Raw genomic sequence first — 23,402 nt, forward strand, 5'->3', positions numbered from 1 at the left:
CAGATTAAATAAAACTGAAATGTGACGTAATTCATAATTTAGATAGTTTTAGACCTTAAAACATAGTCAAATATGTTTTTAAACTGGTAAATTTACAAATATTGAAGTAGGATTGGTAGGTTGAATCACAGACAGTCTATGGGTTGAATAATAATTTCTGTTAATAACTAATCATTTCCTTTTTACTTTGAAAATACTGACCGGGAGTTCCGCTTTAGATTATCGCTAGCTTAGCATTAGCTTGTGTTAGCTTGAGAGCTAGTGTTGTTAAAGTGAGTTGAAGGAAGGAGGAGGTTGTTTCTGGTTATTTACGGAGCACGTCTCAATTTTAACAACCAGAAGACAGGTGAAAGAGTGGATATCATCGCGCTAGTGTCTGAATACACTTGTCATTTCTCAGAAAACAGCCTGTTGTCCTCAAACTTGTTTCGTGGGAGAAACAACAACTCGAGTTTAAACTGAATGGCTGAGGGCTCCTCAGGTAAACATTTTTATCTGTACTGTGGAAAAAAACACGTGTCAACATTTAACTGAACTGCTCTGTGATGACCTAATACCTATTTAAACATTTACACACTTAATTTATGTGGTAAGTTAACTGGTTTGTTTCTTAGCTGACGTTAGCTAACATTAACTTTCAGCTAACATTAGCTAGCTGACCGAGCAGCTGATTTTTCATTTATAAAACACTCTTTAGGCATGCTAACGGTTGCTAATGCTAGTATTGCATCTTTCGTGACAGCACGTGACAGTGAACTTTGATAGCTAACATTACACCTGACCTGAAACACACCACTAGGAGCTAATAAACATGTGATTAGCCTGTTAGCGTGTAATAGCAACACTTTATTGATAGCTAGTTGGCTATTAACCAAATAGCTATAACTCAAATGATTGTTACATAATTTGATTCGTCGCAGACAGTGTAGGACAGAAAATTAATGATTCATTTCTTGAAACATGAACAAATTGGCTGGATTTGTCTCGAAAACTTGGGAAGGTAATGAGCAACAACAAAATGAATGAGCCAAAAAGTAGTTAAAAGTACAAAAAATTATCTGAAAAAAAGTTTAAAACAGGAATAACGCTTAAAAAATATAACCTGACACTACTTAAAATATTTAATTTTGATAATTATAAATATAGTCCCCCCCAAGAAATTTTCCTTAGCTTTTTATTTTGATAAAAAAAAAATCCTAAATTTACAAATTACTTGCAATTTGTGGGACATTTTTCATCGTTGCCTTTTCCGCCATGTTTTTGAAAAAATTGCGCAAGAGTTAAATTGCAATAGTGTGTTACTGACGGCTTTGTTTTTTACATTGGTCATACTTGATCATATAAGTTTTGAGACATTATTCTGGCTTAGGATGCAATAATTGACTGCTGAGTCACTGATGGGAATTACTGACTCATTGTTGCTCAATCCCACAGTAGGCATCACATGATCGCTGTAATGCAGTAGTGTGGTTACAGTTACAGCCCTAGGTGGCATCCACATGAATGCCAGGACCAAAAGTTTCCCAGCAGAACATTGTTTCGAGATGATCAATATAATTAACTTCATCTGTCCGGGGTTTTAGTGTTGCGGCTGATCGGTGTATACTGTAGCTGTATCTGGATGTGATGATTCTACACGCATCTTCAGGCTTATAAAATGTTTTCTGTTTGCAGAACCTCCTGACCTCAATCCAGATGGGGCGTCACATCAAAAACCAAATCAGCACAAATCCAGAAGAGGCCGGCCCAGACACAACAATGACAGAAACCTGAATAACTATGATCCTTCTCAACAATATGGACACTTTCATCAGGGCTTTAAACCCCCATTTAGCCACGATAACTCAAATTATGTATTTAATCACTATCCTCCTTACCAAGGGGATGATGGAGCCAGAAGGCGAGGCAGAGGTAGAGGGAGGAGAGAAGGGAACAGAGGTGTAAATGGGAATTTCGGTGGCTTCAGCTCCAGTTGGCAAAGACCTGGAGGTGAGTTTGGTCCATATAATGGTAACAGCAGAGGTGCTGGGGGCTTTAACACAGGGGCGCATCCCATGGATGGACCTGATGGACCCAGCTGGAGGAGAGAAGATACAGGCAGGAATTTTGAACACTTCGGTGAAGACCAGGATGCTCAGGCAAAAAAAACCCAAAAGTTTAATCAGGAGCAGAGGAGAGGACAACAAACCGAAAAGGGTAATCGCACCACTGCAGTCGGGGTTCAGAGGTCAAATGACGTCAAAGAAAACCCCTCTTCAGACATCAGGGATAGAAGTCAGAGGAGCGGGCACTTCCCCGTTTCTCACCATGATGATCATCGGAGGACGCACACTGAGGCAAAGCGACGACAAGGACCAATCAAACCACCCAAACCATCATCTCAAGACGAAATGGGCTCGGAGATGGGGGCCAGTTTTCAAGATGACTTCAGCCATGGCAGATCATCTCAGGATCCTGCCTGTAAAGCTGGACGAGGCTCAGGACGATACACACCCCTGCAGGCCAGAGGGGGGAGGCGAACGCATCATCAAAACCACAGGCCGGGCCAGAGGAACTGGGACAAGATGCCAGAGAGCAAGGAGACGCAGACAGGTTAGGCCGTAATTTCAACTTGTAGATAGACACCAAAGAATCAGTGACGGATTAATAAAAAATATTTTTAATAAAAAAAACTTTCATCTTGTTTTTTATATTAACAGGTCATCAAGATAAATCTTTCAGCCCCAGTTGACATTTCATATCATGTGACAGGATCCTAAATTATATTTATTTGGAAGCCACACATTCATAAAGCTGTATAATTAATCACTTAACCACTTAGCAATATGTTGATAGTATATAGATACTGTGATATGAAACAAGATATCGCCTTAGATTTTGTATATTGTAATATCGTAAGTGTTGTCTTTTCCTGGTTTTGCGTCATTATATACTCCATACCTTCCAATTAAAGATAATATATTTTGATAATAATCAGTCGGTTTCAACAGGGCTCCTCAGGTTCCTCAGGTTAGGTTAATTGTAATTGAACCTCTGATCTCTTCCCTCCACAGGGTGTCTAATTGAGCAGCTGTCTGAGGAGAAGTATGAGTGCATGGTTTGCTGCGATGTTATCCGGTGCATGGCGCCGGTGTGGAGCTGCCAGAGCTGCTTCCACGTCTTCCACCTGAACTGCATCAAGAAGTGGGCTCGATCTCCGGCCTCTCAGGCAGACGGTACAACCTCTCTGTTCAGTCAAAGCAGCTCTGACCCACAGTGCATTCAGTATCTCTTTGAGTCTACAAAACAACAGGCCTCCAGTATAATACACTGTAATGCATAATGCTATTGTGTGGATGGACAATACCTCACTGTGGGCCCGTTAACAAAAAACAAAACCGCTTTGAAGTTCCTGCTGCATCAACAGTGTATATTGTGTTGCATTGCAGTTTTAGGCCAGAGGGAATATTTGCTATTCTCCTTATGTAAATTTAATATAAAAAGGTTTACGCTAAAATAAAGCTGTTTTTCAGAATCAACCAAAGGCTGGCGTTGTCCGGCCTGCCAGAATGTTGCACTAAAACCACCAACCTCCTACACCTGCTTCTGCGGTGAGTAACCATTTCGTTCCTGCAATTACACACATATTAGAAACAGTAACGTATTTATTGTCAGGTTAGATCACTGAATGTATAATTCTCCTGTAAGCGATCACGTCTGTGACCTTTGTTCTACGTTTGATTGGCAGGTAAAGTGACAAACCCGGAGTGGCAGCGCAGTGAGATTCCCCACACCTGCGGTGACATGTGTGGAAAGAAAAGGAGCGGAGTGGACTGCAACCACCCCTGTAACATGTAAGCCTTAAAATCACAGGAAGACAGTATTTTGATGGTATGGCACCATAGAACAGGAGTTATCTGTAAAACACGAATGACTAATAATGACATTATTACAATAGTTTTTGTGGATAACGTTCCACGCAATGCAACATACTGGCGAATTTGTTTGATGTATCTGTCGAGGTAATGTTACCCTTATATGTGTTTTTTTAAATTTGTGACGTTTTGCCTCCAATCACATAGTTTCTCCATTTTTCCGTTCTGTGTCTCTCTTCATGTACGCTACTTACCTGAAATTATATTACAGCTGAGTCTCAATCTGATATATTTGAAAAACACCAGGCAAGTGGGACAAGAAAAAAAAAATTTTTAGCAAAGGTCCTTGATAAGTCATGGAAAAGTTTTGAAATTTTGTCAATGAAAATGTTTGGGAACCTTAAAATAGGATCTTTTAAATGGTGTCTGTAAGCTTCTATAAAGCCTGCTGGTTCTCATTATAAAAATCTTAAATGTTGTAACAGTAATTAAGTTTCATCCGTGTCTCGAATTATGCTGTGTTGGTCTCTTGAATTTGAGGGTACTGGGCCTAAAAAGTCCCTAAAAAATCCTAAAATTTGATGTTAAAGAAGTTATTAAAACCTTGTTTTTAAAACATCCAATGTGATTTTACATGTATTGTAAATAACGTGTCTTTAAATGTCATCAATCCAAAATTTAGAGTATTTGTGTTAAACAATGATTTCTGTGTCTCCCTTCAGCTTATGTCACCCTGGACCTTGTCCACAATGTCCTGCCTTTGTAACAAAATCCTGTACCTGTGGGAAGACCAGGTACTCTACATTTTCATCATGTTTGCATCTCTGTAACTGATGTAGTGTATCTGTGGACATTGTGTACTTACGTGTTACTCAAAGAGATTGCTTCCTGTATGTGAGGTTTTGACGCCATGATATTGATCATTGCAGTCAGCCAATGCGCTGTGGACAGAGTACAGTGCTCCAGTGTGACAAGGTGTGCGGGGCCTTCCTTAATTGTGCTAAACACACATGCACCGAGGTGTGCCACAGTGGAGCATGTAAACCCTGCCAGCTGCAAGTTCAGCAGGGTGAGTCTCACTTTGCAGCACAAATAAAAATGTGTCTTGTAGTGTTTTTATCTTAACAACTTGATCTTAGAATCAACTGATAAAAATATGTCTGTTTTTCTATTTTGTTAGTGTGCTACTGTGGCGTTACCACTCGTAAAGTCCTGTGTGGGACAGACAAAGACGAATTTGATGGTTCAGGACATTTCTCCTGTCAGAAATTATGTGAGAAGTAAGTCAGCATTAAGCAATCATCTGTGAATTACAGTAAAAGTTTATTTCAGTTAGACAGTTCCCACCGCTGTCTGACACTCACTCTCCACCATTCAGGATGCTAAACTGCGAAGCTCACCGCTGCCAGCAGGTGTGCCACCGCGGTGCGTGCCAGCCGTGCCCACGCTCCCCGAGTCTGGTGAAGACGTGTCCCTGCAGTCAGACACCACTGACCAAACTCCTGGAGCTGGGCTACTCTGAACGCCGAAGCTGTTCCGATGCGATCCCCTCCTGTGGAAAAACATGCAACAAACCTCTGGCCTGTGGCTCCAGCGGTAAGGAAGAGGGACACATTTTGACTTAACTAGTAAAAATAAATGTCTGTGTTTTTTAAAAGATCACTGCTGCCTTGTCAACATGCTCATAATCTAGAGTCACAGGTAAACAGTGAGAAGTGAAACTATCTGCAAACAATATTTGAAACTTATCAAGTATTGGATATGAAAACATGTGACAGGTCTGAAAGTGTTTAATGTGAAAAAATGCTTTCATTAGTAATATTTGGTTATTCATGTCCAGAAGTTGATTGTATTTAAAACCATTTTTTTCAAGTTTTTTTTTTGTCTATTTGAAACTTGTAGCAACATCGCTTTTCTTGTGCTGCTTATGTAGCACCCATTTTATTTTTCCTCCATCATTTTCTGAGACAGTGTTTTTATTTTTGTATTCCGACAGGATGTCAGAAATGCTGAGCTTACAGGCCTTGTTCTTCATGCACTTCATGAATGTGTGTTATTTCAGACACCATCCACCTGTGTGAGAAGTTGTGCCATGAGGACAGCTGCGGGCCGTGCTCCCTGACCTCCACTATCAGATGCAGATGTGGCTCCAAGACAAAAGTAGGCAGAAACACTGTTCAACCTTCGTTTTCAGTGCTGGCACCGCTCTCGTTCAGTGTGCTTCATGACACCAAAGAGTTTAAACTGACCTTTGTTTTTTCAGGAGGTTCCATGCGCAACGATCCAAAAAGAAGGTGAGATTCAGGCAAATTTAGATCAAATGAAACAAATGTGACATGGCCACCTTCCTATGTTGATTTCACTTCTGACTCCTTCCGTTCCAGATGAGCTTGTTTTCACTTGTGAGAGGCGCTGCAATAAGAAACGCTCCTGTGGACGACACAAGTGTGGCGAGCTGTGTTGTGTGGTGAGTATTCAGTAAACAACCATACCACCATGTGATGAAAAGCCAAAAAACAGGAGAGCCTCTTGAAACTAGTAAGAGTACAAAAAAGACGGTGCTCTTTGGTGAGGGGCATACATTTAGAAAAAAATAAGAAGGAACTAAGGCAGTCATCTTTAGGAAAAAAAGTTAAAATGCCTTTATTTTATTGGCAGGTTTTAAAGACAGAGCAGGTTCTATAAATTTTTTTCGGCATTTCTGCGTTCACAAATTCGAAAGTTGCAGACAAACCTGTCATGAAAGTAACTTATACACAAAGGGTAATTCAATCAGCCAGTGTGAGCATTCAGAAATTAGAGTCCACCAGTATGAAACTGTATTCACTTAGGCTCCTCCCCATACTACTATAGTATATAGTGTGTTAGAAAAAGATTTAGTATGTCCCAATACATAGTTTGTCAGATGCAGTATGCCAAAAATACCAGGATGCTCTACTACAATCAGTCGGATTTTGCAATAAGCAAGCCAGCATGTCACATGGAAGATGCTGTACATTGACTGAGCCGCAGATGACAGCTGACTCGTTTAATAGTAATGTAATTTTATTATATATTAAATGTTTAAGCGAACAAACAAATTAATTATGCTATTACATTCAGTGTTTGACCCAGGTACCCTGAGGCTACTTTGAAGCTTTTTTCTGATTTAATAGGTTGACTGACTGAGTAACAAAAGTAAAACTAAACAATGATGTAAAATCGAGTGTTATTCAGCCAGCTTGAATAGAGGTCTTAAACTCATCACTTTATTTGAGCTTTTCATGCAACCTAGACAAAAAGAGGCTAGAGATACACATCTAGAGGTGACACAGAAATTAAATTTCAGCTTGCAGCAAACATCTGATAAAAGTGAAAGGTCTTTTATATTAAATTCAAGGTCTTACAACCAATCAAAACAGCAATTTAATTATTGGGAAACTGCCAGGCGAGGGGAGGTGGTGTCACTGATTTCTTTCTATCCATCCAGAATGTGGAGCACAAGTGTCCCCTGATCTGCGGCTACAAGCTCAACTGTGGCCTCCATCGCTGCCAGGAGCCTTGTCACCGTGGAAACTGTGAGCCCTGCTGGCAGTCCAGTGAGTTCATTTTCAGCGGTCCAACAGTGCTGTATTTATGAGTCAAGTCTCAGAACTACCACAGAGTTATTCTGCCTTTAAAACAAAACCTAATTTGAGGTTTTTACTTCATCTCTGTGTCATTTTCTGTCCTCTTTGGTGCTATGTCTGGCATTAATGTGCCATGACGGTGCCACAGAGCACATATCCCATAGTATGTGGTGTCATTATTCTTTCTGTTTGTAGGCTTTGATGAGCTGGCGTGTCACTGTGGGCTCACTGTCTTGTACCCGCCCATCCCCTGTGGCACAAAGCCACCAGAGTGCAAAAACTTGTGTACAAGAAGACACGAGTGTGACCACCCAGGTGAGATAAAACTGTAAATGTGTGGGCTGCTCGATTTTTATCTGGATTATCTTGTTTTTGTAATTGTTAGGGATGCACAATATTAAATATTTTGCCCAACATTTGGCAAGCTCATGTATAACAACTCATTTGACTGATAATAGATATCGATAGATCCCCTTTTTTGCATACTTGTATCATGATGGCCCACTAGCAGGTGGAGACAAAAAATACAGCGTTTTTAAGTGTACACTTTAACTTGGGCCTTTTTGTTGGCTCCTGATATCAGCAGAAATCAGCATGCTGGCCAATTCCGATATTTCATTTTAAAGCCAAAACTGATGACGACCAATGTTAGTGCATCCATGGGAACTCTTGGAAGCCAAAATCGTAATTGAAAATAAAATCTGATTTATCACCCAGCCCCAGTGAACATTCACACTGCAGTCATAAACTGTAAATGAGAAACCTAACATTTATCTCTCATTTAGTGTTTCACAATTGCCACAGTGAAGAGAAGTGTCCGCCTTGCACTTACCTCACTCAGAAATGGTGCATGGGAAAGCACGAGGTAACACTGAGCCGACAATTTGCATAAATTTGACATTTTTTTAAATTTGTGCGATTAAAGTGACGCTCTTTCCTCTGGCCCACAGCAACGCAACAACATCCCATGTCATCTTCAGGACATCTCTTGCGGCCTGGTGTGTAACAAAGCGCTGCAGTGTGAGATGCACCGCTGCAGACGGATCTGCCACCGGAGCGAGTGTTTGGCAGAGGGCAGTTGCCAGCAGCCCTGCACGCTGCCTCGTCCAGACTGCGGCCACCCGTGCGCCGCTCCCTGTCACAAAGGCAGCAGCTGCCCACGCACCACCTGCACCGCCAAGGTACAACACGCCGACACTGAGAGCAGCTGGACTTCCAGTAGCTGAATAATGGGTTACAAAGTTTGTGCAGATGGTTGTTGTTATGTCGAGACTGGGAATCATGGGGAGTTTTGGCATATTTTCTCACAATCCAAATATTTCTCCTCAATTTAATAACTCATTACCCTGATGAAAAATGACTTGTAGTGTCACAGCCTCTAATAATTGAAGTTCATGTTCAACAGTCCAGCTGTGTATCCTCTCAGTTCATTTCAGCTCCACATGGTTCACATGTAGTTGATGAAATCTGTTGTAATAGTGTGTAGCTGTCATTAATAGTTAACTTGGATGAAATAATAACATTTCAGTGGCAGTGCTCCAAGCTCAAGAGCTTAACAAACAATGAGACCCTTCACAGCTGCAGGAATCCCTCTCAAAAGCAGCATCGAACTCTCAAGAAAGCAACATAATTTGTCTGCTTTTGCCTTTTTGCAGCAGACTGAAGTCTTTCCACTTGTATGTTGTACACTAATTCTTCACACTTTTCACAGGTGGCTCTACAGTGCGACTGTGGTCGACGAAAGGAAACAGTGGTCTGCACAGAGGCGGCCACTTCATATCAGAGGTCAGTAAAGCTGTTTCTCTATTCTGTAACAATGATATTATCATCCAATAAACGATGAAGAAAGGGACGCAAATAGATTTAAATGTTTATGGAATGGAGAGGCATTCGTTGCAATAACCCTCAAGTGGCGGCAATGTGTAGGCAGAAAGTGCTTTATTTACACAAGGGCGTGCTGAGATTAATTAATCACATCCATCAACTTCTGAGGTTATTATTATTCGACAACATATTTAATTGCCCTCAAACAGTCACGCCACCGTTGACTGCCACTTTCATATTTTGTTGCTCTTGCAAAAGCCCCCATGGTTGACGGTTGGTCGTTCTTTGTGGTTGGATTCAGTGGCAGATTTGCACATTCTGGTGTATGCAGCGTTTTAACACAATTTGCAGAGAGTCCTGCACACTGAGTAAATAAATAAATTGCGACAATTTGGCATATCTATATCTATATTTATCTACGTGTATCTATGTATCTAGCTTTGTATGTATGTATGTATGTATGTATCTATCTATATCTATATATAAAAATCTAGTTAGGTTTTAATTTTTAGCACTCTTGCAGGTAAAGCACTTTGAGCTGCCTTTTATTTATCAAAGTTGCTATACAAATAATTATTATAAATATTGTTATACACTTACTATTATTATACGTGATTACCTTCACATACTTTTACATCAAGTATGTATCCTATTTTTTTTTTACCATTATTATGGCCAACCAATCTCATGTTGATCGATAATCTCGTCATATCACCTGAGGCTAGTATTCTTAAAATGTTTTAACTTTGAAAAGGAAGTGGTTGAAATGTCCGTCATCCTCTGCACTGCAGGTATGCAGCCATCGCCATGGCGAGCAAACTGTCTGACATGCAGCTCGGTGACTCGATGGACATCGGCCCGCTCCTCACTAAGAAGGAGCTGAAACAGACCAGGTGCAGTAACGGAGGGAATCGATGACTAAGAGCTGGGGCCAAGCTGCTGATGTAAAGTGTTTTCTGAAAGTGACGCACACAAAATGATTTAAGAGCGAGGCATGAGAGGTCGTTCTCTGCAGTGATTTTAGAACAGGCACAGAGCAGTTTCTTTTAATCAATACCAAAACATTATTTAAATGTTCTTCTGCATAGGAGAAATGGATTTCCTGTTCTCTATGAGTGATTACTATTTGTTTGTGTATTAATATTTAAATGCATCCATCAAAAGTAATGCATTTTAATGGATTACAGCAGCTGCAGCAGCCCCTCTGAACTGTTTGTTTCATAAGAATCGTTTTAGTACAGCAAGTTGAAACAAATGAGATGCGTATCAGCATCCAGTTTCATGATTTAATGTAAAATCAGCCTGCATGTTTGTTTAAATGATGTGGTTTGTTTTCTTAGGCTTGAATGTGATGAGGAGTGTGCTACTTTGGAGAGAAACAGGCGTTTGGCAGAGGCGTTGCAGATAGACCCATCCTCTGACCCTTTCAACGTCCGCTCTACTTCTGTATACAGCGACAGCCTCAAAGAGGATGCCAGGTCTCTCCTTTATGGTTCTGTCTGTTTTGCAGTGATTATTACTGGACATTTATTAATTGCACAAGTTAATTCTGCCTGTACAGTTTGGATCATCTGTTTATGTTGGCTGTGGGAACACACACACAAAAAACTCCTCATGTGCCCTCTCTTTCAGAAAAGACCTGAAATTCGTCTCGGAGGTAGAAGAGGAGATTAGGAATCTTGTGGAGCTTGCTAATAAGGTAAGATGATACAAGGAGTCCCTTGTATGTGGTAACGACATTTTGGGTGACCCCTGCTCCCTCTGGTGGCCGTGCTGGGAGCCCACTGCTCTCAATAGTAACTGAGGAAAAACGGATAAAATGCGAAGTGTTAATCTTAAAATTTGTCCTGAACATTTCGATATTGAAGCATTTACTGATGTCGCACTTAGATGATGGAAAATAACACTCTGTTGTCTCCAGGCAGTTGTCAGTTCACATATATGACACTGACGAGGCAGCCGGTGCACCATCAAAAAACGCCTTTGTAGTCCGGACACAACATGAAGCCAGAAGATACATGCACAAATTAACTGTTTATTAGTTCTATGCGACAAACATAAGACGATTTCTAAGCACAATTTTGTTTAAAGCCGCAGCAACACAAGCGCCAGAATAAATGATTGCTTTTCCGGCATTTCTGCAGATATGTTACATTTGTATGTTTCATTTAAGGGTGTCGCAAAATAATACTATTGACAATAATCATGATTTTTAAAAATTGAATATTGATATAATTTTACAAAGGTGCATTTGATATTATATTTAAAAAATTCAGAGCCTCTTAAATAATTTTAATTTCTTTTAGTTCATGCTTTAGTTCTCACTTTTGTACAGTTGTAGAATATCTGAAAAAGTTAAGTTAAATTTTCTATAGATATCATGATAATAATGTTATTGTAACTCTTTTGTCTGTGTACTAATAGTTGATATTATGCCAGCCCTAATTTTTATATGTAATGGATATGTTGCAACTTTACCCTTCATTTGTCAGTATTATGTAGTCACAACACTGTGGTGAATTTTGCATAAAACCACTTGCTTAAGTTCAAGGAAACATCACATTTGGGCTTAAAATGCCTGTTTTTGTTGCCCCAAACACAGCTGAAAAAGTGCTGGCGTCTTGTGTCGGTTTGATCACAAAGATGTCTGGAAATATGCTGACATCCAGTTAAAATATTCCCAGTTTGGTTGCCAAAAAATACAGCTGGAATTGTCTTAATGTGTCGTTAAAAATACCCGATTCTGACGATATGTCATTTGTTATTTGGGGTTAGTGGGAATGAGGAGGATTGCGTTTGGATCTCACGCTTTGTTCCTCGTCATCTAGATGCTTTATAAAGTTTTATACCAGTTGTGAATCGGCTGTGTAAATTTGTTAAAATTCAATAAAAATATTTTTGATTTAAAAAAAAAAAAAAAACACACAGTTTGCTTGCCAAAACACATCTGGAAATGTGCTGACGTCTTGTTAAAAATACCGGTTTGGCTGCGACAAAGAAATCTCACTGGTTTCCAACATCAGCCCGCCACCCACCATCCCCTGCTCCTCTGAAAGAGAGCCTCGGTTCAAATACATGCAGTCTGAACTACGTCACTTAAAAAATGTTGTTATGATACGTATGAAATGTACTAACATATCCATGGTTTGCAGAAACGTACAGTGCCAACATTTTTTTCTGGTCTGCGGTCTCACTGTCCTAACAAACATTTCATGTATTTGGACCAAAGCTTATTTATTATCTATTACTGGTCCTCAGTATCTGAGCCATCACAAAAGTCCACTGTTATATTAACATTTGCATCAGCTGCTTAAAACTAGTGTCAGTAAAAAATGCTTTAGCTGTGACCATGTATGGAACACAGCCCACAACTTGCATTATTATTTTCTGACCCAGATGTTGAATATTCAGTTACTTTTGAGCTCGGTCAATTCTCCGGTGGACCTGCACGATGAAACCAGCTGTGGTTGCTTGTAGATTTCTGACAGGACGGCAAAGACTCTTAAGTAACTGTTTCTAAAACAGAATAATTAGTAGTTACCTCATGGGGCAGTTAGAAAAATAGTCTCCATGTTTTTTTTCAGGTTTTTTTCCAGCTTTGGTGGGTGCATCGAGGCTAACAGGAGCGAGACTGTCAAGGTCACTGCAGCTTTGGTTTCTTGCCAAATGTAAAAATGTATTGTTTATGAGCAGTGGAGTTTTTGGAGCTGTGAATCATGGGGGCAAAGCTATTCTGACTCAGAGTCTGCTTAATCAAAGGTTTTATCAGATTTTCTCACATTTTAAATTTACTACAAACCGTGCTGCCTTTACGGACTCATTTTATGCTTTTGGCCTTCTTGTGTGGGCTTCCACTTTCCCAAAAGCTAAGCTGTTAAATTTTATTCTCTATGGAAATGTTGCTGTAGTACTTTATAAGTAGCTTCTGGCAGAAAGAGCAGATCAGTTTTATGCCAGTTGTTGTTTTCCCACCTCCCCATGTGTACTACATTACTATAAAACATCAGGTCAAACTGGCTCCAAAAAACAGGCCACACATACATTACATGCCCAAAAGTATGTGGACGTCCACACTAGGGGTCGACCGATATTTCTTTTGCAGGGCTGATACTGATACCGATTATTAGTAGTTAATAAGACTGATAACCGATATGTGGAACCCATATGCATTTATGTTAAAAATAAAATCTTTCTGTCAATATACAGAATTTGGAGTATAACAAACTGCAACACATTTTTTTTAATTCCTTTAGCGAATGTTTAACAAAAACTGAAACTTTCTATATCATATACAGCAAGTTCCCAGCAACTTTTTTTATAAAGTCAGGTGAAAATTTAGATTAAAAAATGAATAAATTATTAGGTAAAAGTTCCTCCTGTGCTGATACGTTCTTTGCTCATTTTGATTAATTAATTGTCTCAAAGATCCTTAAAATAAAATGCCAATACAGATATTTGGTCAAATGCCAGTAATCAACCCTGATAATCTGTTGACCCGTTATCCACACATTATACCCAAATGTGGATATAATGCGACATTTACTTGACATTTACGACATTTACTTGTATACTCATGTAAATGTCTCTGCGGGGCTGCAGGAAGCACATCGGTGAAGCTTTGAAATGCTTTTTCAGTATAAATCACTTCTTATGTCTGCAGGGAAAACAACCAAAGAGGATTCACCGTTTCCCACCCATGAACAGAGAACACCGAAAAATCGTCCACGAGCTGGCCGAGGTTTATACCGTGGAGAGCGTCAGCTACGACAACGAGCCCAAACGTAACGTGGTCATCACAGCCCACAAGTAAGACTTTGTTCAAACTGTAACAAACAGCGTCCAGCCTGGATGACTTTTTCAGATACAGATGTCGATTGAAGAGTTTCTCGTTTTCTCAGGGGGAAGGCGGCATGTCCAACCTCAACCCTGACATCACTGATAGAGCGAGAGATGGCCGTGAGGGCCCCTCCTCCCATCGCTCATATCAAACAGCATAGCAGCAAGTAAGTTTTTCTCTGTGGTTAACCCTTTGAAACCTGTGCAATTTGGCTCAATTTCTGTCAAAAACATGGGGAGAAGGCATTGAGTAAAGAAATGTCCCAAAAATGGGAAAAAAATTAGTAGCAAGTTACAAAATCAAATCAAATTATTCCTGTAAAGAGGCTGTTCTGGAACCACAGGGTCAGAAACCAAACATCTCCTCACATTATGCAAAATGTCACAGATGTTTTATTAAAGCCTCTGGGAACCCAAATCACCAAAAACTTTCTTAATATGTAGTTTAGGGCCTTACAGGCATAATAAAAAGCATCAAAAATGATCGGACATTAGCCTTAATCCACATTTGAAATATTGTCATTTTAGTTTTTTTTTAATGTGTCAGTTGATACTAATTTAAAATGCCAAATTAAAATCCCTCAACGCTCGTTTTAAATTCACTCTGAGTGCTGGAGCACTCTGGCACAAACTGGACCGTTGATAAATTCGGAGCACTGTTGGAGAGTATCATTCAGCAGCGTGCTCTGGGAGTGTCAAAGTGCACTCTGGGCGCCCACACAGTATTGAGAAATGCTGTTATCCTCAAAATGAGCTGTTTGAACTCTGTTTTCCAGTAGCTGGGAACATTTATTTTCACTCAGATTTTTGTAGATACTTAATGTGACACTCAACTTTGAAATACTGTGTGCATTCTTACTATTTCAAACCAGGTTACCAGAGGCCTAAAACATCTACGATTGATCTCCTAAGGTGTTTATATTAAGGATGCATTATCTCGCCTTTATCATTCTTGTTACTTCTCATATTTTACTGCTTGCTTATGACTCGTTTTCTTCTCGATTCTCCTCCCAGGGACGTCAGTGGAGGCTCCTGGTCCAAGATTGTTAAGGAAGAGCCTGTGATAGATTATTTTGATGTCCAGGACTAAAATGAGGCCAAATAAAATAAAACCTCAGGATCTACTCATTAACATCAGTCTACATCTGCCAAAAAAAAAAGCAGAGTAATTTAATTTGGATTCATTATCAAATAAAATTCTATTTGGGAACACAAACACACTGTATATCTTGGAGGTTGACATGAATGAGTGCTGAGAAAAGTGTAGTAGTTGTAAAGTTTCCCGTGAATTCAGATATTAAAGATGATCGAGCCTTGCACGGATGTTGCTGAAAAGCTCCTGTGTGTTTTCTTTGCCTGCTTTGTGTGCAGCTAGTCTGTCATTGAACCCAACTTAATAAGAAAAAAGTGAATTCTTTCCTTTTAAAAGGCATAATTGTTGGGATGAATTTAATGCATCGGCTTCAATATTCAGTAACTCCTCATAAAAGTAGTTCAAATCTCAGCAGCAGGTGTTTCATCAGAGTGAGCGCTCTGGTTTAAGAATCTCAAACAGTTTGGCAGAAAGTGTTTTCAGCCATGGGATATCTTTTGTTCTTCCTGCTGGTGTTGAGCCAAGGCTTCAGTAGTAAACCTCTGCTGATTGAGTTTGTGGGTGGGAAGGAGTGGGCTGCACTGCGGAAAGAAAGCTTTGTTCGCACACGGCTATTGTGTCGAGTTGTGCTGCACTTTTAGAAAACTCTTCCTCGGTAAAACCTGAAGAGATTTTGAGGTGAGTTTCAGAGCACGTAGACCTGGAAGGGATTAGAAAAGATGTGAAACAGTAAGATTATTGGTCAGTTTTACAGTTTTGAACCTACTCTCTGGCTGATTGACCGTTCAAGTCTGCAGCCTGAGAGGTAAAAAAGGTAACTTTGTTTTTGTTTTTTAACCTGGACAATATTTTGCCTTTTTTGTGTGTGTCTATGTTACTAATGGAGACAACAAATTTTGACAGTGGTGTGTTTTGGAGAGTGAGGCCTGTAGCTGCAGAATAGGCAGCAGTGTATTTGCATATTGTCAGTTTATATCCACCAACAATGTTTTTATAGGCTTAAATTATTATTTCAATGTCTGTTAACATTATGGAAAATATCCATACAGACATATTTTTGTTAAAAAGTAAGATTATTTATTTAGCCCGAAATGGTTCCCAAAATTGCTTTTGCCAAACACACCATACTCCATTTAAATAAACAGCTATTTTAACATGCGTAGAGACAGTATTTTCACATCTAAGTGGGTGAATTAAGAGTTAATTTCATCTAAACCAGTATTGACGATTTTCGTAACACTGGAAAGATGAACCAAGGTGGTTTTTGTGAGTTTTGTTTCTTTCAAATTTGAATAATGTGTGTTTTATGATGATAAAATAAGTCTTTTGTTTAAATGGAGTTTGGTGGGTTTGGGGATGGTGAATTTGGGGATGTTTCTAGTTAAATAAAAAGGATTTTGCTGTTTTAAAAATAAAGTGTACAGCTGCAGGGATCCTTTAAATACCCTTGTCAAACATAACAATCTGAGCGTTTCAGTGATAAGAAGTGGAAGTAAATTTACAATTCGTAAGTGGTTACACACTTTCTGTCCTCCTGCTCAATACTGGATGGATTTTAAAAATTGTCTCCATTAATCACTTATACACAGCAATGTGTTAAAATAGGGTCCATGTTAAAAAAAAACCCCACAGAAGTTACCCTTTAAAAGAATTTAGATGCTGACTCAGATTTGAGTCTCAAATATGCTGACATGACAGACCCAAGGACCGTCCTGCACTGACTCGACACTTCTAGTATTTCTCCTTATATTTTACCTTTTATTACACCATTAGTAACAGGCCACCACACAGACATTTTCAACTCAGCATTCCTAGCTGTGTTGTTTTTGCTGATTTCAAGCAACTTAGTATAAAGGCAACAAGAAGAGAAGTTTTTTCTTCTGTGCAGGTTTTATGTCTCATTTAACAAAAGTATGAGTATGAACTGAATGTCTTTAAGTTCATAAACAAGTGGCATGTTTAAAGTTCTGTTATTCCGTCAATTTTCCCATTATATTGTGGTTAAAAGATATAATACATCTTTATTATCACCAGGATGGATATCTGTCTTCAGCCAGACACAACATAATAGAAAGCAGATGAGCAATTAGTTTAACAAACATAGATGAGGTCATTAGAAACCATTTACATGTTGAATCAGTTAATATCATTGTCTGTCTTTGGTTGAGTCACTTTGTTGAGTTAAGAAGTTGAGTTAAAATATTGCAAGAAATACTGTGTTTTACATATACTGTAATGCCTCATCATAGTTTGCAGAGCAGCAGCTTTTATGTCCCTGTATAATGTTTTCCTCTTTATCATTTTCTCATTATACAATTTTTCAAAATCCCAATTTCATATATGTGTGTGTATATATTTATATATATTCTATGGCTCAAATAATGGGCCTTTGCTGGTGTTTATCCTTTAAAATTTGGCAATAATGCCAGAATTATCCATTTTCTCTCTCCATATGTTATTATATGCAAGGAATTTTACTCCAGTCACTCCCAATAAACTTAAAATTGCAATACCAATACAAACAAACAACAAAAAAGTAAACTTAATATCTATCTGGACAAGAGAACATGCTACAATGTTTTAAATGTTGGTTATCCATTAGAAGGGATTTTTTTCGCATCCAGCAACCAAAAGTTGTCCTATATGATGGCTTATATCTTATAAATAATTATTTAAGGGGTTTATAGGTAAACCTCAGTATAGAGGTTGCTTTGTGAGAAAGTGTTTCAGTTTTTGTGGTTAGGGAGCTGATGGAGCTGCCCCTCTTTTGCAGGAGTAAACAGTTTTTTTCTGTGCATCACTGGAGGCTCTACGTCCCCCCAAAAAATGTCACTCTTTGTTCTTGCACTGCGCATTTAATAATAACCTGTAGTCATCATTTCACCCCTTTTGTTAGCGCTTACATCGGACAGTATACCCCCTTAAAAAAACCCGCTCCTGAGGGATAATTTGATGACACTCCCTGCCACTGGTAATTTTTCATTATATCGACTCTCCAGCAGAGACCGCGCCTGCGCTCCTGCTCCCTCCCGAACAAGGCTTCACCAATCCTGGCTCTGGCTCCATCCCCGGCTCGGCGTCCCACAGGCCAGTGCTAATAAGTCGCCTAGCTGTCCAGTAATGGGGAAGTGATAGGAGAAGACGCTGCTGTCTTTTAGAGCCGCGAGGAAGTTGAGGAGTGACGGGAAGCCTCGCGCCGCGCCGGACCGGACACCTCCACAGAGACACATCCTACAGTTCCTGTTGTTGTAAAAAAAAAAAAGCGCATAGTGATGGAGAGAAAGGTATGGATGCTACCATTTGTTTTATTCCTCATCACTTTGCCTCGATGCGCTGCTCTGTATCCGCATCCACCATTAAAACTATTCTTTATATATTTTCTTTATCCTGTAGCCAGCCGTGTTAGAGTTTTTCCGCGTCTAGCTGTAAATTATTATTTTAAAAAAATGATTTTTTTTCCAACCTCATGGTGTATTTAGGCAGCTGCATGGTGCACAATGTATTAGGGCAGGGATGTGGTTGGGAATATTTAAGGGCTACAGTAGCCTGTCTGCATCATCACACTGTATAGTTGCAGCACCTCACCCCTCCACCTCCACCTCCCACCCCTCCCCGTTTTCCAGCCGACGCAGACACCAGCGCGGCTTGTTAACCTTGTCTGGTGTGGGAAACAGACACTTGAGGAGTAATAGAGGAGATGCACGGTGAAGCCAGGACCATCCTCTCGCCGCTTTTACGCATGTCTTTAATTCATTCTTCGTCTCCGCTCTCCCCCTCCTCTCCCCCCCTCCCCAGCTTTGATCCAGGGCTCACACAATGATATAATGGTGCTTCATGTTAGTGCATGTGTGTTTTGGATGTTGCAGGGAAAAAAAGTTTCAGTTTCACTGGTAATCTGCTGGCAGGGCTGTGGGTGCACACACAGCAGCAGCAGGAGAGGAATTTGGGGTTGCAGGGTTGAAGCCAGATCTAGTTGTGCTGATCCGAAGGAAAATGTAGTTTTTATACTCCACTAGGCCTATATTCACTCCTGTTGAAATTAAATCTTTTTTTTTTTTTGACTGTTTATAGTTTCTTTATGACTAGGACCATGTTCGAGAAAAAGAAAAAAAGTTAGATTTAGAGATTAAAGTTTTAATTTCGGGAATAAAGTCGAAGTAGTGTGAGAAAAAATTGTAATATTATGAGAATTAAGTTGTAATAGGCCTGTTATGAGATAAAAAGTCGTAATGTTTGAGAAAGAAAGTAGTAATATTATAAGAATAAACTCGTAGTATTACGAAAATTAAATTATAATATGACGAGAATAAAGTCGTATTTCTATGAAAAAGGGGATATTGTTTTACGGAAATAAACATACTGCCAGCAAACTAAAAAATAATCCCTGTCCCCAGTCCATTGTCATTATAGTTATTCCCATAATTTAATATCCCCTTTCTCATAAAAATGTGACTTGAAAAATCCTGACTTTTTTCTTATAAAATTAGGAGTTTATTCTGGTAAGGTTTTGAGTTTATTCTCATAAAATCATGACTTTTTCCTTGTTAAACTAAGACTTTAAGTTTTTTTTCTCCCTCATAATATTATGACTTTATTCTCCAAGTCTCAAAAAAAAAAAAAATCCTCAGTGTGACCCTAAAACCCCACATAGAGACATTATTTAACTCCGTATTAAGGAATATGTCATAATCTATGTTGGGACATTTTTGTAGAATTAGTTAGGAAAAGGCCAGTGTTTCATTTGTCCCTTATTGGCTACTGTAGAAACAACATGGCGACCTCGAAGACTACCTGCTTGGTATGTAGATACAAATGTCTTATTTGAGCTAACAAAAACGCAATAATTCTTTATTTCAGGTGATTATAAACTAACAAAAACATAATTATGAATATTTAGTACATTTTCTGCAAGTTGCTGCCCCCAAATCAATAAGAAGCTACAGCCAGTTAGCATAGCATAAAGAGCTAACAAGCGGAACTAGCCAAAATAGCTAACGGAATAGCTAGCATTGCTAACACCGACCTCAATCTCAGTAACATCTTATTTTTGATTTGTGTGGGGTGAAAATAAACACTATATTTTAGTACGTGGTATGTGTTTAGTCTGGTCCATGCACCTGGCTAGACTGGTTGTTTCCACCTGCCTCTTGTCTTTATGCTAATTAAAGCTAACCGGCTGCTAGCTGTAAGTTAGCTTCATATTACAAACATGAGTGCTGTCAGTCTTCTCTAACTCTGTGCAAGAAAGCTAAAAAGTCTCTATCCCAAAATGTTAAATAATTTCATACATCATATTTTGGGCCATTTTTTCCCAAATTTGCACATTGCAAGCAAAAGTATGCATGAAATCTGTATAATACATTATATTATCAAGCACAGTGATTTACAGATACATTGTGTAAAATCTTTAGAAAGAAGAACTCAGATTGTGTCGCCCTGGGATTTTTTAAAAATTATTTTTAAATTACGGAAGTCCAAGGGACATTAATATAAAAACATTGTAATAAATCTATAAATAATTAGCCTGGGCGGCTCTCTGGGGGTCTTGAGAATCCTTCCTTGACACTTTTTATAAACAAACTCTAGTCTGATGCTTTTTTTATGCATACTGGCACCTTTTTTACATTGAAAGTACAAAATATTCCATCAGTTTATTTTCATTGTGAATTAAAAATGGTCAGTGGGCTAGAGCTGCGTATCACTTAACTTCACCATAAAGTATAACAATTATAATCCTTTAAGAATTTTTTTTTTTTTTTAATAGATAAAAATCTATAAATTGGAAATTCATAATATGGTAATTAAAATACACATTTTAGTTGTTCCCCAGGTTTTCACTCAGTCCTGTTTCCTTAAAACATTCCCCCTGTCTGAAAATTTGGGACATTACACAAGTCACATGATCAACAGGAAATGGCATCATTTGAGTCTGAAAGCCATGAGACAAAAAAGACAAAAATCAAATGTTCCCTCTTCATTTTCAGTATTTTTCATCACATTGTAAGTGTCACTTAGACCTCATACAGTCCTGCTACCAAAAATATTGCTCAGATGTTATTAGGCTATGTTTTTTACTTTTTAAAGATAGTTTTGGTAAATGTTCTCGTGTTATTAAGGGGTTCCCGTGGTCATGAAATTCCTGAAGAACTGTTTTCCAGGCCTGGAAATAGTTTGTAATTAACAGAATGTTTTGGAAACATTTTGAAAATACATTGTGTTGTTTAATTTTGTAAAGTATGCTCATAAACATTCCAAAACACATCTAATATTATGCAAAATATGTTACAGTACTAACTTTGAATCTAGTGCTACGCTGTGTGTCTGTTGACTGGATCTCCGTTTTTCTTATTCCCCCTAAAAGAGGTGCAGGCCTTGATGTTTGCGAAGTACTTGTATGTGGTGGTCTGGTCTATGGCATATACATCTAGCTGGTGGCAGGTATGTCTAACTTGCGTGTAGTCACTAGCAGTTTGCTTATCTGCCAATGCCAAAATAATGCATAGGAGTGCAAAGAAGTGCGTATTGGCCCATCAATTTTATACTACTGCAATAATGTCACTGAAATGGAGTAAAATGTTGTAAAAATGTGTGGGAACCCTGTATTTGCCTATGCTGTGATGAAAACTCAGTCCTGTTATTTCCAGTATTTACATTTTTAGCAGCTTTACAGATGTTGTCAGAGCTGAAAAAAAGATTTTTTTAAAAATCAAGTTTAATTTTGAAAAGTTACAACACCCAAATGGCACTGATTTGGTGGAGCATCCCATCTAATTCTGGGCAAGAAAGGGAAAAGGCATATTTTTTCTGCATTACTTTAGAAAAAGTACAACTTTTTGATATTTTGCTTAGACACCATGATCTCATTCTTGCTCCCATAGTGTCAGTCAGTAAATCTTAATGCTTAAAGGAGCTTGAGGATGTTGAAAACTTTCTGACGAGGCTTTCATCCTTGTTTAATTACAGTGTTGTCATTGAATACATTGCACATTTTAAAGGCTCTCTTAGATGTCAGGCTCTCTTTCCTCCTCTCTGTCTCTCCTGCTCTGGTTTCATGTACAGAACTGTTGAGTTATGAAGGACTTGGTGACTCAGCTGCTTGCTGATTTCAAAGAGCACCATCTCATGTACTTCAGTTTGATGCTCTATATAAAAAAAACAACCATTTGGGTGCAATTAGTCAACACAGAGGTTGCATAACCAGTCTTATTTCAAATAAATTGCTGCAGTGCGTTGGTTTGCGATAGATGTAGTTCCTCAAAAGTCCCTCACTGTATGAAAAGACTTTTTTTCCAGATAGTATTTATATTAAATTCAATACTTTGGTTGTGTGCTTTTTCTTACTGTTTAGTTTTATTTTGCATTATAGCCTTCATAGAAAGCTTTTGCACTTGTTTTGTGATTTATTTTAAATTTTGGCGTGGATGCTGAGATGCTTTTTTAACTTAGTGTTTGCCGTAGAAGTGTTTGATCCTCGTCGGCAAGAGGCAAAAAACTAGAACTAAAATAGCTAAATTTCACACCACAGTCTTCCCTGACCCAGCTGCTGGCACAGATATTCCCCTCAGTATAAAGAAAAGGAGAACAGTCACATTAGTATGCAAGGTGCCGTCACAGCTCCTGAGGTCTGATAGAGGATCAGAGGATCAGCTCCTTTTACAGTCTGCCGAATGCTTGACCTGGCTTTTTAAGGAAAGCTGCACTCCCTTTCCCTCACACACACACACACACACACACACACACACACACACACACACACACACACACACACACACACACACACACACACACACACACTCCAGTCACTCTGTTCAGTCATGTTTGAAATTTAGTTTGGGCGACTCATCAAGTTCAATCAATGTTTCACTGAGTGTTTCAGCTCCAGAGTTTCTGAAGAGTTTGTCAAACTTTATTTTTTCACACTGTTTCTGCTCCAGCAGTGAGATTGATTAGACGGACTGGAAGCCGTGCACATTTTGGAGCTGGTTTCCTACATAGCAGGTCACCCAATTAAATGTTCCCCGGCTTTGTGTTTTGTGTTATTTGCGGGGATAAATTGACAATGGAGCACTTCCTTTTTTTGGCTGGTGAAGAATGTGCTGGCTCAATGGCTGTTTGTTACCCCGGAAACAACTGCGCTCACAGCAAAACTATTAATTTCACTGAATATTAGAGCTGAAACGGTTTGCA

General features: G+C 39.0%; 2 protein-coding genes across 2 annotated transcripts in view; both read left to right on the top strand.

Moving 5' to 3' along the window:
* The first annotated feature begins 203 nt into the window (after nt 1-203).
* nfx1 (nuclear transcription factor, X-box binding 1) lies at nt 204-15,445 on the top strand. Its single transcript, XM_042510553.2, has 23 exons — nt 204-481; nt 1,675-2,592; nt 3,054-3,215; nt 3,513-3,590; nt 3,728-3,833; nt 4,577-4,648; nt 4,784-4,923; nt 5,035-5,134; nt 5,233-5,450; nt 5,917-6,014; nt 6,118-6,148; nt 6,239-6,321; nt 7,324-7,432; nt 7,658-7,777; nt 8,248-8,327; nt 8,413-8,643; nt 9,174-9,247; nt 10,078-10,179; nt 10,627-10,764; nt 10,919-10,985; nt 13,947-14,092; nt 14,185-14,289; nt 15,137-15,445. The coding sequence occupies exons 1-23, from the start codon at nt 463-465 to the stop codon at nt 15,210-15,212; spliced, it is 3,273 nt and encodes a 1,090-aa protein (XP_042366487.2). The 5' UTR covers nt 204-462; the 3' UTR covers nt 15,213-15,445.
* Nucleotides 15,446-17,912: 2,467 nt separating this feature from the next.
* Nucleotides 17,913-23,402, top strand: part of smarcd3b (SWI/SNF related BAF chromatin remodeling complex subunit D3b) — a 58,186-nt gene continuing 52,696 nt past the window's right edge. The window contains exon 1 of the mRNA XM_042510556.2: nt 17,913-18,499. Within this exon, the coding sequence (XP_042366490.1) occupies nt 18,488-18,499 (12 nt within the window). The 5' untranslated portion in view covers nt 17,913-18,487. The remainder of the gene's footprint in view (nt 18,500-23,402) is intronic.

Source organism: Plectropomus leopardus, chromosome 21, assembly GCF_026936395.1.
Source record: "Plectropomus leopardus strain MGB_pleo_1.0 chromosome 21, ASM2693639v1, whole genome shotgun sequence".
Classification (NCBI taxonomy): Eukaryota; Metazoa; Chordata; class Actinopteri; order Perciformes; family Serranidae; genus Plectropomus; species Plectropomus leopardus.